Here is a 17,593-nt window from a genome sequence, read left to right as displayed (position 1 = left end):
TGGGAAAGGAGTAGACAATAGGAAAAAGACATTGCAGGAGTATAAGGGAATATCTGGGAGAAGTGCAATTAGAGGAAGAACTAGGAAGAAAACCAGTACACGATATGAGGGGCCTAGTCAAGTGGAAATGCAAGGAGGCAGAAAAGTTTTATACATACAGTAAGGGAAAAAAGTAGGAGGGAATATAATACAGTAACCCATGGTTTAATAGACAGTGTCAGTAAGCAATAATGAGGAGGAGGGAGTGGAGAAAGTACAGAAGACAGAGGACAACAAGAATATATGCAACAGAGCTAGACACGAATACGTTGACCAGACCACACACTAGAAGGTGAAGAGACGACGACGTTTCGGTCCGTCCTGGACCATTCTCAAGTAGATTGTCAAGTGTGTGGTCTGGTCAACATACTTTAGCCACGTTATTGTGACTCATCGCCTGCATATAGACACGAATGCATTAATATAAGAAGAGATTCAGAACGAAATTACGAAAACGACATTGCACTCAAAGCCAAAAAGCAACCTAAATTACTACATAGCCATATAAGAAGGAAAATGTCGGTGAACGACCAAGTGACAAGACTAGGGTAAACAGAAGGGGCATATACAGAAAGCGACCAGGAAATTTGTGAGGTACTGAATGCCAGTTTCCATGGAGTGTCCAACCGAGCCTGAGCAGCTCCCGTTGTTGGAAGAGAAGATTGACTTTGACTTAGTCTCTCACGTTGAGAGACTATCAGATATAGAGGTGACAGCAGAGGAGGTAATGAAACAACTAACACTGGATGAAACTAAAGCAGTTGGACCAGACAACATATCACTGTGAATACTAAAATTAAAGATCCTTGCTAGAGGCACATGAGTCAATTACGATAGGAGAGATGCCCAGTTGCTGGAAGAAGGCAAATGTGGTATCAATTTTCAAGAAAGGAGATGGGAAAGAGGCACTTAATTACAGACCAGAATCAAAATCCTTTGATATAGTAATGCACAGGAGACTGGTATTCAAACTTGAGAGGCAGGCAGAAGTAAATGGAAAAGCCCTAGCTTGTTTAAAGAATTGCTTAACAGGCAGGAGCCAAAGAGTAACAGTCAGGGGGCGAGAAGTCAGACTATCGAACTGTGACGAGTGGAGTACCTCAAGGATCGGTGATGGGACCAGTTCTATTTCTAATATATGTGAACAACATGTCTGCAGGAATAGAGTCCTGTATGTCAATGTTCGCGGATGACTCTAAATTAATGAGACCAGTTGTGACAGATAAGGATTGTTGGATCCTCCAAGAGGACTTGAACAAGCTCCAGAGATGGTTATCTTATCTTGAGATTATTTTGGGGCTTAGCGTTCCCGCGGCCCGGTCCTCGACCAGACCTCTTTTTTGTTACACACCCCAGGAAGCAACGCAAAGCAGCTATCTTAACTCCCAGGTACCTATTTTTACTGCTATGTGAACAGGTGCATCAGGGTGAAAGAAACTGTCCATTTGTTTCCACCTCCACCTGGGATCGAACCCAGAACTTTAGGCCTACAAATCCCAAATGCTGTCCACTCGGCTGTAAGGCATTCCCACCCCTTGGGGGTGAGAGAAAAGGCTACTAGAGTTCAACATGAGTAAGAGTAAAGCTATGAAAATGGGACTAGGTGACAGGAGACCAAAGGGACAGAACACAATGAACGAGAACTACCTACCTGAGACAATTCAAAAAGAGACCCGGGAGTGGACGTATCACCAAATCTAACTCCTCAGGCACACATAAATCGGATAACAGCAGCAGCGTACTCTACGCTAGCAAAAGTTGGAATGTCATTCAAAAACCTAAGTACTGTACAGAAGCACTGAGGGTGCTTTACACTGCCTACATGAGACGAGTCTTAGAGCATGCAGCCTCCACCTAAAGAAACACATTAGGAAACTGGAAAAGATTAAAAGAATTGTGACGAGGCTAGTCCCAGAGTTGCATGGGGATGGGATATGAAGAGCGCCTGAAGGAACTGAACCTGACAGTGCTAGAAAAGAGGATGGAGCAGGGAGATATGATAGAAACATATAAAATGCATAGAGAGAGTGACAGAGTGGAAATAAATTAAATGTTCACACTGAATGCCAACATAACCTACTGGGAGTGCCGGTGCCAACCGGGCTGTGGTGGATACGTGGGCCTGCGGGCTGCTCCAAGCAACAGTCTGGCGGACCAAGCTCTCGCAAGTCAAGCCTGGCCGCGGGCCGGGCTTGGGGACTAGAAGAACTCCCAGAATCCCATCAAGTAGGTATCAAGCGGGCATGGGTGGAAGCTGGAAACTCAGATGAGTCATAGAGATATTAGAAAGTTTTCTTTTATCATGAGAATAGTGGGAAAGTGGAGTGAACTAAAGGAGCATGTTGTGGAAGCAAACACTATTAATAATTTTTAAACTAGATAGGGATATAGGACAGGAGTCATTGCTTTAGATAACCCGTTGATAGAAAGGCAGGATCCAAAAGCAACTGCTCAATCCTGCAGGCACAAATAGTTGAGTACAAATCTATGGCAGATTTGTAAATTTCATTCTGAAGACCTTCATATATCACCACGACGAGCAGGCCACAAGAGTGAGGGAAGGCGATGTTCCATCAGTACTGGATACTGGAATCACCAGGAAAGAGGAGGAGGAGGAGGAGGAGATATTTGACTTCAAGTGAAAGAGATCACTCGCTTGGGAAATATTGATCATGTCCTGTTGGAAATTAAATATGCTTTGCGATGTAATCTAGAAGAGAATAGGGACATTGAAGCAGTTGATAAACTTGATTTCAAGAAAGGACACTATGGTAAACTTAACATTCTTTTATGAATTTAATTGGAAAGACTTGTTGCTAGACAAGGAAGTAAATCAGATGTGTGCCAAATTCTGTGAAATATACGATGAAGGCACAACAAAATTTATATCAAGACAGAGAGCAGAACCTGAAAACAGCATTGAGTCAACATAAATTGTGAGATGGCCAGAGAGGATCAGACAAGAAAATGGGTACAATGTCGTAAGAGACCTAACCCTGAAACATACAGGCAATCAAGAAATACACAGCAGTGAGGAGAGTCAGAAAGGAACTTTGAGAAAGGAGTAGCAGACAAATGTAAAACGGATCCAGGCCTTTTCTGTAAATTCATTAAAACCAAGTTGCATGTAAGGTATAAAATCCATGAGATTGAGAATGGGGGAATAGGTTCACTGAAAATGAAAAAAACAATGTGCGAAACACTAAATGAACAGTTCCAAAGTACAAAAGTCTATGTACAAAATGAAGATTTCAAAGAGCCGGACCCAATGCAAATTCCAGAGAACCCCATTGAATACATAGAGGTATCTCAAGATGAAGTGGAAAATTTACTCAAGGGGCTAGGAAGAAATAAAGATGTTGGACCAGATGGGGTTTCATCTTGGGTGCTGCAAGAATGTGCAACTGAGCTGAGCATTACACTCAAATTGACTTTGCGAACATCCTTGTGAACAGGAATCTTAGCAGATATATGAAAAAAGGCAAACCTAGTTCAGATCTATAAAAATGGTAGCCGAGAAGACCCCACTAAATTATAGACCTGTATCATTAACAAGCCTGGTAGTCAAAACACTACAAAAAATAGTTAAAACCAAATGGGTTTTACCCATTTTTACCCATTTACCCATTACCTAGAAAGTAATGACATATTAACAGCCAGGTAGTATGGTTTTCAAACAGGAAGATCGTGTGTAACAAATCTACTTAGATTTATGATATTGTCACTGAGATAGTACACGAAAGAGATGGTTAGGTTGACTGTGTCTATCTGGACCTGAAAAAAGGCTTTTGACAGAGGCCCCCACAAGAGGTTGTTTTGGAAACTGGAACATGCGGGAATGGTGACAGGGAGAATTCTGACTTGGACGAAAAATTTCTGACAATAATGAGGGCGGTAATGAGAGACAGTGTATCTGACTGGAGGAGTGTTACTAGCGGAGTACCACAGCATTCAGTTCTTCCACCAGTAATGTTCATTGTCTACATAAACCATTTACCAGAATTATATGAACATGTTTGCTGATGATGCTAAGATACTGGGGAAGATGGGAAACAGACAATTGTCATGACCTTTAAATGGATCTATATAAAATAAGTGCTTGGAGCACCATGTGGCAAATGGAATTCAGTGGGAATAAATGTCATGTTATGGAATGTAGAATAGGATAAAATGGATCACGCACAACTTTCAAATTATGTGGAAAGGACTTAAACAAGAGTTATGAGGAGTGGTTAGAGGCATTAAATATGCCAAAGCTATAAGATAAAAGAGGAAGAGGCGATACAATCTCCATGTACAAAATAATAATGGGAATCAACCAAATTGACAGAGGCATTCCTGAAACTGGCAACCTCAAGAACAAGAGGTCATAGATTCAAGCTAAGGAAACAAAGATGCCAAAAAATATTAGAAAGTTTTCTTTTGCAATAGATTGGTAGATGGTTGAAACAAGTTAAGTGGGAAAGTTGTGGAGGCCAAAACCATCAGTAGTTTCAAAGCGTTATATGACAGAGTCCTGGGAAGACGGGACACTACGAGCGAGGCTCTTGTCCTGTAACTAGGGCGCCTGACAGCTGGGTGGACAGCGCTTCGAATTCGTAGTCCTGAGGTTCCGGGTTCGATCCCCGGTGGAGGCGGAGACAAATGGGCAAGATGTTACCTAGCAGTAAATAGGTACCTGGGAGTTAGACAGCTGCTACGGGCTGCTTCCTGGGGTTGGAGGCCTGATCGAGGACCGGGCCACGGGGACACTAAGCCCCGAAATCATTTAAAGATAACCTCAAGATAACTATACTAAGGTAATTACAATTAGGTAATTACTGTGCTAGTATTCAAATGAAGGCTCACTGGTATAGCCATTATGATTTATTCACTGCTGGGTGAACAGAGGCTATAGTTAAGGATTGGCACCCAGTAAAACCTCCCAGGGCAGGATATGAACCCAAGCCAAAGCACCGCGAAACGCCAGGCGAGTGTGTTACCACTTCGCCACGGGAACTGTTTATTTATTTATGTGCTTCATGTGTTTTGCTTCACTGAAAAGGATCCTTGAAATATGTAACTGGGCCTTGGTATTGTTACAAGTGTTGCAGCTGTACTAGTAATGGTTAGTTTGCACAAGCATAACCATTCATTGTGTTACAGTATGGAATTTTATTCACAGACAACTGATGAAGGCCCTGAGAAGAAGCGTGTCCGTATGGCAAGTGTGGTGAGCATGGAACAAGCCGGTAGTGATGATGATGAACGAATGGTTGTGGATGAAGGGCCAGTTGGTCTTAACATTTGTGATGAGGTGAGATTTATATATTGTTTACTGATATAAAATGAGAAAAATGCTTTTCTTTTTTTGGTTATACATTGTCCTTGAGTTTGGTAAGGAAAGCCATGTTCTGCCAGCGTTGGTTGAACTATCATGGGACACAGATTTTTTTTTTCTCATCTTCCTCCCAAGATCCTGCTCACTTGACATTAACTATAAATGCCAGCTCTGAGTCCATGGATGTTCGAGGTTTTCACAAATAATACCTCCTGGTAAAGAATCCTCTTAGTGTGGGATATCACTGTGTTTCACCTCTTGCATGTGTTGGTATTCACAAAGAAATATTTGCAAATGCACACTGTCACTTAAACACTACTGTGGACTTGGTTTCTTTGTCCTTTTGAACTCTCAGAAAACTTATGCAAAGGGGCACAAGTTTATAATGAACAGTACTTTGTTGTTCCAAACCTGCTCTGGTGCTCATCTCAAATGACTCCACTGCCATCAAAATGTTGGGATGTAGCCATTAGACAAGGTCCACTCACACTAGGTCCTGTTCATGGACCTTTGTAGCTTTAGTCGTGTTCACTGCCAGCTTTCCTCTTGACTTCGTTAAATTTGTCAATATTGGCTGTAACAGAGAGAACTGGGCTGATAATTCCCTTTGGTCCACTTGATGATCCAATTCCTTCATCCCTCTTTACCCTCCAAAAAATATGCCGAGGCTCAAATAAACTAGCTTGGGCCATTCATCAGGTATACAACGCGTTAGGATACTCTCAAAGGGGCACATCTAGTGAGAGAGCCCCTTGTTTCATAATATATGGGCAGAGAGTAAGTGTCCCGTTCAGTCATGGAACAGACTCATGCCAGGCCACCTTCTTTTGGTTGCCTTGTCATATGACAATGTTGTTTCCTCCATTTGATGTTGCAACTGTGCCATGCTTCATCTCAAATTCTAAAATGTTCTAGTAGAAATATAGAAACTTTAGAATAACCTAGTCCTTACTTAATTATACACATCTTGATGAAATTTATACAATCTGTGGCAGTCGTAAATGCTGGCTGTGATCGGTTATGACTTGAAACGGGTAGAGATGTTACAGTGGACTGCTTATACTCATACCTGTTAATAATTCCAAGGATCAACATCTCCTGTGGCTCCAGTCTATGACCATGCCTCCTGATTGGTGGTCTGTTCATAATGACTGCTTGCAGCCTGATGTGAGTTACAGCCTGCTTGATCAGGTATCCTTTGAAGGTGTTTATAAAGCTCTCTTTTGAATATTGCGAGAGATCGGCCAGTTACACCTAGTGTGTGTAGAGTGAGTGTTCAAAAATGTTGGGCCTTCGATGTTGTTCAAGTTATCTCTCAGCATGTCTATTGCACTTCTGCTTTTCTTTGGGGTTGTTTTGCTTTTGCACATCCTGCTTTGTCTTCTGGTCTTGTGTGGTATTATTTCTGTATACAGATTTGGAGTCAGTGCTTCTAGTATTTTATTATGTGTAAATTATTATGTCTCTCTCCCTCCTGCACTCTAGGGAATACAGATTAAATTTTTGTAAGCAGTCCCATTAATTTAGATATTTTATTAATTAACACTTTCGTGCTTTGAGTGAGCAAACATTTCTCCTACCCTAGTGGTTTTGGACGTTCTGCGGGAGTGGACGGGAGTGCGCGGTAATACTGAAAAGTGTATACACTTTTCAACTTTGTCACCTTAACCCTTAAAGTGCGCATCATTTCATATGAAGTGTAAATCGTTTTACCAGTCAACTGCGCTTCACGTCATATGAAGATTATGGGTACCGCGCACGATTTGAATGGCCCGCGGTGTAGCTGGGGGTCCCATACGCTGCCCAGGGGCTCTAGTAAACAGCGGCCATTTTGAAAAAAAATCCCACTCACGAACCGAAGGCATGGGAGGCCTCAGTTTAGCGAGAGTCACCATGGCGAGCGCACGGTCAAACGCCTCACGGGCACGCACCACTCAGTCCCTCACCCCAGAGCAAATAGCCCACGAATTATTCTCTGAAGGTGAAGAAAGTGTGTTTGACGATTCAGACAACGATGAGGATTATACACAGTTGTCGGGTGATAGTAGCAGCAGCAGTGAAAGTGAGAATGACCGCCATGCCATGGCGAGGCCTCTACGCTCACCCATGCCTCCTCGGCCAGTTTCTACCCCAATTCTACCACGACCTCACAGTTCCTGTGGATATTTTCTGTTTGAGGGTGACGAGTCAGAGGGAGGTGACTCCTTTTCTGGGTTCAGTGACTCAGATCAAAGTTTTATTGAGCCTGTGGCTGGTACCAGTGGTGTATCTGGGCGAGAAATTGTCGCGTCAGCAGCATCTCGCCCGGCCAAGCGCCACCGCATGGCACCACATGAGGGACCAAGACCCTCGTGTTCACGTGCATCCACCTCACGTGCATCCACCTCACGTGCATCCACCTCACGTGCATCCACCTCACGTGCATCCACCTCACGTGCATCCACCTCACGTGCATCCACCTCACGTGCATCCACCTCACGTGCATCCACCTCACGTGCATCCACCTCACGTGCACCCACCTCACGTGCACGTAGCCGCCGTGCTTCTCGCAGACGGTATTCAGCTCCTGGTCGCCGGTATGCATCGCTTCCTCGCCGTCTTTCCTCTGCATCTCGCAGGACGCCTGGTGTACTTGAGTGGAGTGATGGTGACGATTTTATTCCTAATATTCCTCACTTTGACGATAAAGATGTAGGGATTACAAACCTTTTCCCTAATCAAGGTGAGGACATGGCTGAGATGGAATATTTTACAGCATTCTATGATGAACCACTCATGGAATACATTGTACACCAAACGAACCTGCATGCTGCTTACCTGATTGAGAGGGAAATCACAGAATTTTCACGACTGCAGCGTTGGAAAAATACCATAGTGGCGGAAATGTATGTGTTTTTGGCACTCTGTTTGTTGATGAAGCACTGTCACAAACATGCAATAAATGACTATTGGAGCAAGGACAAGACAATACCAACACCTTTATTCGGGAAATATATGTCACGAGACAGGTTTCAGATACTCCTCAGGTGTCTACATTTTGGAAGTGTTCAGGACCGAACACCTGATGATAGACTGTGGCGAGTGAGGCACTACATGAACGATGTTATTGGAAAATTCAGAGATTTTTACGTACCAGCACAGAAGCTGGTGGTTGATGAATCTCTCATACTTTTCAAGGGACGTGTTCCATTCAAACAGTACATTCCCTCAAAACGAAACTGATTTGGCCTGAAATTTTTTGTTCTTTGTGATTGTGAGACAGGATACGTGTTACACATGATTCTGTACTCGGCTAGTGATGTAGACATTCCCGGTAACGACGAACATGGATTCTCGGGGAGTGTAGTGAAGACCATCATGGCTCCGTGGATGAACAAGGGACACATTTTATACACAGATAATTACTATACAAGTCCCTTGCTAGCTCTTTTCTTGCTAGAAAATAGAACCGGATTGGTTGGTACAGTAAAGCCACAACGAAGGGAAATGCCTGTGTTTGACAACGACATTGCAGTTGGTGAGTGTCAGAGAAGGAAAAGTGATAACATTCTGTCAGTTCGGTGGAAAGACAAAAGAGAGGTGAACTTGTTGACAACAATTCATGATGGAACAATGGTGAACAGTGGGAAAGTGAGCCATAAAACAAACGCACCACAGCCAGACTGTGTTTTAGACTATAATATCAACATGCGGTTGATTGATAAATCAGACATGATGATTGGCACTGCAGAGTGTGTGCGGAAGACATGTAGGTGGACGAAAAAAGTGTTCTTCCATCTTGTGGACATGAGCATGCTGAACTGTTTCAACATGTACCTTGTGAGAACTGGACGTAAGCCCACTTTCCGTGACTTTGTATTTGATGCTGCAATACAGTTATTAGGAAAGTTTGCAAAAGATGTCCCAGGTATTCAGCGGCCCATCATAAACCCACTGTTGCAGCATGCTGGTACTCCATGCCTCGCTCACACTGAAGGCTTCCTAGCACACAAACTTAAGTATTTGCCACCTGGTGTGAGGCGTGCAATAGCCCAACGTGATTGCTTGGTGTGTAAAACAACGACACGTAGAGACAAGAAACGGAAGCTTGTGCAAACATGGTGTGAAACGTGTGGTATCCCATTATGTGCTGTCGACTGCTTCAATGACTACCACAGTCTAGAAATCTTCTAAGTGTGCTTCAAAGTGTGTATAGCGTGTGCGAGTGTGTAAATATGTAAACATATAAGCAGATAGCGTGTGTGTGTGTGTGTGTAAATATATACAAATATAAGCAGAACATACAATATAATAGACTGTAATGACATATTATATTGCCGTAATTGAAAACATTTGTGTGCGCCTGTGTATACTCAAATATGCAACAATTATTGATACAAAATATGTTCAAACAGTATTTGAAACACAATTAGTGAAAAAAAATTAGATAAAATGAGCTTAGACATTGTAAATAAATAGCGCGAAAATATATTTGTGGCAACTCTGGCTGTTTGAGGACCGCGCGCAACACCTCTGGGGCGTGTACTGCATGAGTGAACATGCAGATTGTGACGTCATCACCGAGCTTTTCGGCTCTATTGCAACAAAAGTAAGTACAATAGAATTTTTTTTTTATTTTTCCCGTGATCAGTGAACAGAACTTAACAGATTAGCAAAAATAAAAAATTTTGTTTTTTTTCAAAATGACATGCGCCTGTGCGGATGGCAGGATATTAGACCCCGAGCATGTTAAGGGTTAACCCTTAAACTGCGCATGGCGTATATATACGCCCTGAGTAACATGTCCTATGGTGCGCATGGCGTATATATACGCCATAGGGTGCCAGGCCTGATTCAAATGGCCCGCGGCTACACGGGGTTCACAGTAGCTTCCTCAGGGCTCTTGTAAACAGATGCCATTTTGAAAAAAAATCGTGGGCAATATTCTCAGGTGTGAGAGGCACAGTACTGTTGGAGCAACCAAGGCCGGCGCACGCAGCATGAGCGAACAGCATTGATGTTCAGCTTGTGACCACAGCATTGCCGAAAAATGTCAAAATAAATATATAATTGTTATTATTTAGCGATGACAATATTACAGATGACCAATGACTGTGATATAAATAACCAGGGTTGTGATAATAGCAGGATTGTTGTAATAATAAGCGCTGTGGGAGGAGTGATGCTGGGAGACGGAGGGAGACAGCATCGTTTACTAACTGTGTGGCTAGCTGTTATTGTTTGCATTCACCATACCAGGTCAGTGGTTCTCTATGGTGAACACAAATGTAGATACTTATATATAATGTGTGTATTAGTGTAATAACAGCAAAAGGATTATGCTGGGAGGAGCCATATGGGTGACGGAGGTGACGTCGTCTGCACGATTTGTCTAGCTGTTTTAGAGGGTGGCCACTATGCTCTTTGGGCGCACTACAAGCTTAGGTGTACAGTTACGGTGCATAAAACATGTAGATATTTATATATAATATGTGTATATAGGGTAATAACACTGCAAAAGGTATTGTTGGGGGAGAAAGTTTAGTGTGTGTGACCTTGAAAGAGTGAGGGAGCCGCCAGCCGCCATCTATGTATAGCGACGACTCTTAGTGCCTGAACTAACTATATCAGCTTGGCTGTACAGTTGTGGTGAACAAAATATACACATACTTATATATAACGTCTGTATATAGTGTAATAACACCACAACTGGTATTGTTGGGGGAGAAAGTTTAGTGCGTGTGACCTTGAATGAGTGAGGGAGCCGCCATCTGTGTATAGCGACGACTCTTAGTGCCTGAACTAACTATATCAGCTTGGCTGTACAGTTGTGGTGAACAAAATATACACATACTTATATATAACGTCTGTATATAGTGTAATAACACCACAACTGGTATTGTTGGGGGAGAAAGTTTAGTGCGTGTGTTGAGGGAGTGGCAGCGAGTGGCTGGCTGGTGTGTGGCGGTAACTCCTCGTTGCTTTTCGACTCTCAATACCAACTTAGTGGTTCGTTATGGTGACCAAAACATGCCAATACTTATATATAACCTGTGTATAGAGTGTAATAGCAGCAAAACTATTTGTTCATTGTTTTATAAACATAATAATTGAATCACTAATATGCACATCATACTTTTGAGTATAGCGATTATTAACCACTTTTATTATATAAATATATTACAATACACACTATTGAATAATATTACTGCAAAAAAACTAAGAAAAAATCAATCGGAGACATTGAAACAATTAGGTAATAATATCTTTGTGGCAACTCCCATCTGTCAATGCGGGTGACGCTGACCGGGTCTGACGACCGCTCTGTCAACGCCCACTTTTTGCCAGACTTCCTCGGTCAATTGCGCCCAAAATATGTCGCCTACGATTTTTTGTTTTTGTTTTCCGTGCTCAGGGGACACAAATTAACATGTTTAGAAGACGAAAATTTTTTTTTGAATTTTTTTTTTCTTGCGCACAGGGGTGTAAATGTCCCAAGGACCCCTGAGCAGTGTAAGGGTTAATTCTCATCCTACTTTTTCAATTTTGTATCAATATGTTCGCAATAGGACTAAAAGGACTAAAAGCATATAATCTAAAAAAGTCCAGCTTACCACCTGCAGCAAACAGAGAAAGTGGGAGCGTGTTACCCGGGAGCTCGCAAGAGCGATAAAATGTGTATGCTCTTTTCACTTTGGTCACCTCAATTTTCGTCCTAGGTCTTTCATTTTTATATCAATGTGTTAGCAATAAAATACCCAACAAGAATATATGCATATAATGTCAACAACCGTGGCACACTCCACCCGCCGACGTGATGAAAGCAGGTGATGAGAGCAGGGAGGAGTGCTGGGCCGTCCATTAGAGAGCGCAGTAATACTGAAAAGTGTATACTCTTTTCAACTTTATCATCTCAATTCTCATTCCAGGTTTTCCAATTTGATATCAATGTATTCGCAATAGAATTCTCTACATGATTAAATGCATATGAAGTCTGAAAGCCCGGTGTACCACCCACACAAAACAGAGAAAGTGTGAGCGAGTGACCCGGGAGCGCACAAGAGCGATAAAATGTGTATGCTCTTTTCACTTTGGTCACCTCAATTTTCATCCTAGGTCTTTCATTTTGGTATCGATGGGTTTGCAATAGAATTATCTAAAAGAATATATGCATATAAAATAAAAAAGCCTGGTCACGCTCCACCCGCCGACAAGTTGAAGACGGGCCAAGTGTTACCCGCAAGGGAGTGCCCAGACGCCCACCTGCCTACAGCGTGGGCCAAGCCGCTTTGTTGCCACATGGCCTAACAAAAGTGGTGCGCGGCACTTTGGCGCACATTTTAAAACCAGTCCCCCAAAAATCTGATAAAAACTGGATTTTTGGCAAATATTTTAATGGAGGACTCAATGCTGAGTTCTCACTGAGCGAAAGTGATAATTATTAAGTGGGTTCTAGTTGTAAAGGATCTTTAGCATGCTTTCCAGGTCTTCAATTTGTCCAGCTTTGAATGGGGCTGTTATTGTGCAACAATATTCCACTATAGGAGCACTAGTGTCTTAAAAAGTATTATCATTGGTGTGGCATCTCTTGTTTGAAAGGTTCTTGTTATCCAGCCTATCATTTTTCTTGCAGTTGTGACAGTAACTTTGTTGTATTCTTTAAAAGGTCTTCCAACATGATTACTCCTAAATCTTTTACATTGCTTTTTCTTTCAATAGTGTGGTTTGACCTCATTTTATATGGGTTCTGTTTTTATATTTTCATTTTTCCATAGTGCAGTTACTGGAACTTATATTCATTAAACATCATAGTATTTTCTGTTGTAAAATAGTCTTCAAATCTTTCAAGTTAATCAAGTCTTTCAAGTCATTGAAAGACTTGATTAACATCAGATTGGAGGTTTGCTTGTCCTCTACACTGTGTACTCTCATGAACATCCTAGTGTCATCTGCCACTGATGATCCAGTACTGTAGTTTATATCTTTGTTTGTCTGATGTGAGGATAAGAGAGTACTAGAGCAAGCACAGTACCTTGGGAGACTGAGCTTTTCATGGTGCATGATCCAGATTTTACTTAGTTTACTATTACACCTGGGGTTCTTTTTGTTAGGAAGATAAAGATCCATCTCCGTACTTTACCAGTATTGTAATGCCTTTTGTGCACATTTTCTGTGAAATTGTCACATTTGTCAAAAGCTTTTGTGAAATCTGTGTATATTACATTGGCGTTCTGTTCGTCTTCCATAGCACCTAAGGCCATGTCATAGTGGTCTAGCAATTATGAGAGGCAGGAGCACCCTGTTCTGATAAAGACACTGATTCCATGTGTTTTGTGATCATCTTGGCACTCAGATTTTTATGATATGTAATGTTAAACATTTGGGTCTATAATTGTTGGATCTGCTTTACTATATCCTTTGTGAAGGGGTGCAGTCTTTGCTGTTTTAAATATGTTAGGAATAACACAGCTCTGTATCTTGACTCTGTCTTCTAAAGATGTTTAGGGGCTGTGATGTTTGTTTTTGACAATTCTTGATCAATATAAAATTCCAGAAGTCTGGGCGTGATGCAGAGTGCATGGGTATGCTGTCTATGGATACTTCGAAATCCAGTGGGGTTAGTTACCTTGAGGTGCTTCCGGGGCTTAGCGTCCCCGCGGCCCGGTCGTCAACCAGGCCTCCTTAGGGTGACATCTGATGCATGGTTTGATGGTGGTGTCACATTCATGAAGAATTCATTTGGATCATTATTCTTCAAAGTGTTCAGAGATTAGCTGAAAACAGAATCATACTGTAGTCTCAGTATTTCACTAAGTATTTCAGTATTTCATATTTCTTTGCTGTCATCTATGAAAGTTCAATCACCCTTGCATAAGGGTCCAGTGCTAGATGTAGATTTTGTTCTTATAGGCGGAGGTTGCTTTTGTGGGATGGGTTTGAAAAATATGAGGGAGAAAGGATTTCCTGAAACACCATGTGCTTAACATAGGAATTTATTCACTAAATTAGAACACACAAAATATATATACACACACATGGAAATTGGGAATAATTGTCTTTAACCCTTAAACTGTGCAAAATGTCATATGATGTGTGACATTGAACTCTGGTTTTAAAATTTTCTGAAACTCTCTCGTATGTTTTGTGTATAATCTACTCGGCAAATGCCCAATTTTGTCTAAATGATACCAGTGTAACTTGAAAAACAAGAAAATAAAAAATAATTATAAAATTGAATATTGAAAACTTCAGATTTTGAAATCAGCTGCAAAAATATAAAAATATCACCAACTGTTCATTTGGTGTTATGCTCTCAGAATAGCATATGATCTTCATTTTCATATATTTAGAATATAGGTTTTCAGTATAGTTTACTGTAAAAAAAAATTGTCAATGTGGCATTTGAAATATGCACAAATTTAGACAACAAAAATTTATAACTCCAAACATTTAGAGTTTAAGAAAAATCAATTCTATAGGGATTGTAGAACAGACAGCTGTGCACACTATATGTAAAAATGGTGAGAATCGGTCAGAAACTGGATTTTTGGATACTGAAGTAAGTTGAAATTCTAGTTATAGATGTAATTGAAGTTGAAGTTATCGACAATGAATAAGGCAGTTCTAATTCATACATTTACTTGTATGTTGTAATAAACATTGGTTGGCATTCGTACTCAAGTATGTGAAAGTTATGTCAATGTGTGTAGAAAAGAAGTCAAGACAAAAATAACCCCCTAAAAAACAAAATATAGGAATAATTATAATGATTTACGGAATATACTTAGGGTATACTTTATATAAGTAAAAAACCCTAATCTGGATCTTAACACGTTGGTCCAGTAATGGCGCAGCATTGCGTGACTTTTTTACTCGGGGAAAGTCCGGTAATTTTCTGGCAGCAAATTGGCGACGGTTTCGGGAGGGGTGCGCCGTGGTTTTGGAAATTATATGCATACACACCTGTAGGGAATTTCATTGCAAATACAATGATACCAAATTGAAAGACCTAGGACCAGAATTGAGGTAACAAAGTTGAAAGGCGTATACCCATTTTATTGCTATTTATTAGCGCTCACTGCGGTAACGCGCCGTCAATTTCTCTGTTTGTTGTGGGTGGGACGCCGGGCTTTTGGACTTCATACAGTATTTGCATATACTCCTGTAGGGAATTCTATTGCAAACACAGTGACACAAAAATGAAAGATCTAGGACGAGAATTGAGATGTCCAAAGTGAAGAGTGAACACATTTTATTGCTCTTTCGCGCTCCCGGGTAACATTCTCTCACTTTCTCACTTTCTCGCCGGGTTTTTGGGCTTTATATTCATTTAGTCCTGTAGAGAATTCTATTGGGAACACATTGATACCAAATTTTAAAAAATCTAGGACGAGAATTGAGATGACAAAGTTGAAGAGAGTATACACATTTCGGTATAACCGCGTTCTCTATTGTAATGAGAGGCGCCTTGGGGTGGTGCAGCGCTCTTTCTGGTAACTTTCATCTTGTCGGCGGGTGGAGCGCACCACTGTTTTTGACATTTTCTTACAAAGGCCCTAGAAGGAAAATGAGGGACTCTGGATTTTTTTCCAAGATGGGGGATGGTTACTGGTGGTCTGAGGAAGCAGATGTGAGCTCTATGTATGTGTAGGACTATTTTAACTATTTTAACCCTTAATATGCTAGGGGTATAATATCCTTTCTTCCCCACAGGCGCATGTAATTTTGGAAAAAAAAAAAAATATTTTTTCTTCCTAACCTGTTAATTTGTGTTCACTGATCACGGGAAAAATAATAAAAAAATCGTAAGTGGCATATATTGCCCGCTATAGGGCGGGGAAGTCTGGCAAAAAATAGGTGCTAACTCAGCGTGCGTCCCAGGCGGTCTGTTGCTCGCCAGCTGTCAGGCCGGAGTTGCCACAAAGAGATAATTACCTAATTATTTCAATGTCTCTGATTGATTTTTCATAGTTTTTTGCTATAATATTATTCAATAGTGTGTAGTTTGATATATTTATATAATAAAATGAGTGAATCATTGCTGTACTCTAAAATATGGTGTGCATATTGTTGATTCAATTATGTTCATCAATCAGTGAACAAATACTTTGTCGGTTATTACACTATAAGCACAGGTTATATATAAGTATCTGCATGTTTTGTTCACTATAACGAACCACTAAGTAGCTATTATGAGTCAAAAAGTAACGAGGAGTGACCGCCGTGTACCAGCCAGCCACTCACGCCCTCCCTCAAGTCATCTGACTCACCTACATTCTCCTCCCACAATACTGTTTTTGCTATAATTCACTATATACAGACGTTATATATAAGTATCTACATTCGTGTTCACCATAACGAACCACTAAGTTGGCATGCTGAGTGGCAGTGCCAGCGGCAGCCCGCCACTGGCTGCCACTCCCTCCCTCACCTCATCTGACTTGCCACCATTCTCCACCCAGCATACTGTTTTTGCTTTTATATACAGATGTTATATATAAGTATTTACATGTTTTGTTCACCATAACTGTACATCTAAGCTTGTATGGTGAGGAAAGGCACAAAGACGTAGGACCTCATACAGTCAGCTGATGGCTGCCGCCCTTAAGGCCAGACCCACTAATATTTCTCCTCCAACAATACTGTGTGGTGTTATTACGCTATATACACACATTATATATAAATATCTACCTGTTTTATTCACCATACTTGTACAAGTAAACTGGTATGGTGCCCAAAGACCATTGTGGTAACCAGTAAACAACACCGTCGTCTGCACGGTGGCGTCGTGCAGACGATGCCACCGCCCTCACCAAAATGGCGGCTCCCAACCTTCTCTTGCTGTTTATACCCTCTATACACGTTATATATAAGTATCTACATTTGTGTTCACCATAGCGAACCACTAAGCTGGTATGGTGAGTGCAGTCAATAAAAGGTGGCCACACACAGTCAGAAGACATCACCACCACCCTCCCTCCCACTGCATTACTCCTCCCTCCATGGCGCACAGCACTAAATATCACCACAATCCTGCTATTATCAGAACCCTGGTCAGTTTTATCAGTCAGGGGTCTTCTGTAATAATATCATCGCTACATAATAGCATGAACAAGTATATTTTGACATTTTTAGGCGATGCTGTGGTCACAAGCTGAACAGCAGTGCTGTTAACTCATGCTGCGTGCATCAGGCTTGGTTGCTCACTCAATACTGAGGCCAATAACACCTGGGAGTTTGGCCCACGATTTTTAA

At 41.4% G+C, this 17,593-nt stretch overlaps 1 protein-coding gene across 2 annotated transcripts in view; it reads left to right on the top strand.

The window, feature by feature from the left end:
* Hel89B (histone acetyltransferase 1) overlaps nt 1-17,593 on the top strand; it is a 282,946-nt gene that overhangs the window by 41,638 nt on the left and 223,715 nt on the right. For both annotated transcript variants that reach the window (XM_045760944.2, XM_045760943.2), the window contains one exon: nt 5,204-5,335. In XM_045760944.2, coding sequence (XP_045616900.2) covers nt 5,204-5,335 — 132 coding nt within the window. The remainder of the gene's footprint in view (nt 1-5,203; nt 5,336-17,593) is intronic.

Source organism: Procambarus clarkii, chromosome 45 (assembly GCF_040958095.1).
Source record: "Procambarus clarkii isolate CNS0578487 chromosome 45, FALCON_Pclarkii_2.0, whole genome shotgun sequence".
Classification (NCBI taxonomy): domain Eukaryota; kingdom Metazoa; phylum Arthropoda; class Malacostraca; order Decapoda; family Cambaridae; genus Procambarus; species Procambarus clarkii.
Note: the sequence above shows the minus strand (reverse complement) of the source record. Positions and strands in the feature narration are given on the sequence as shown.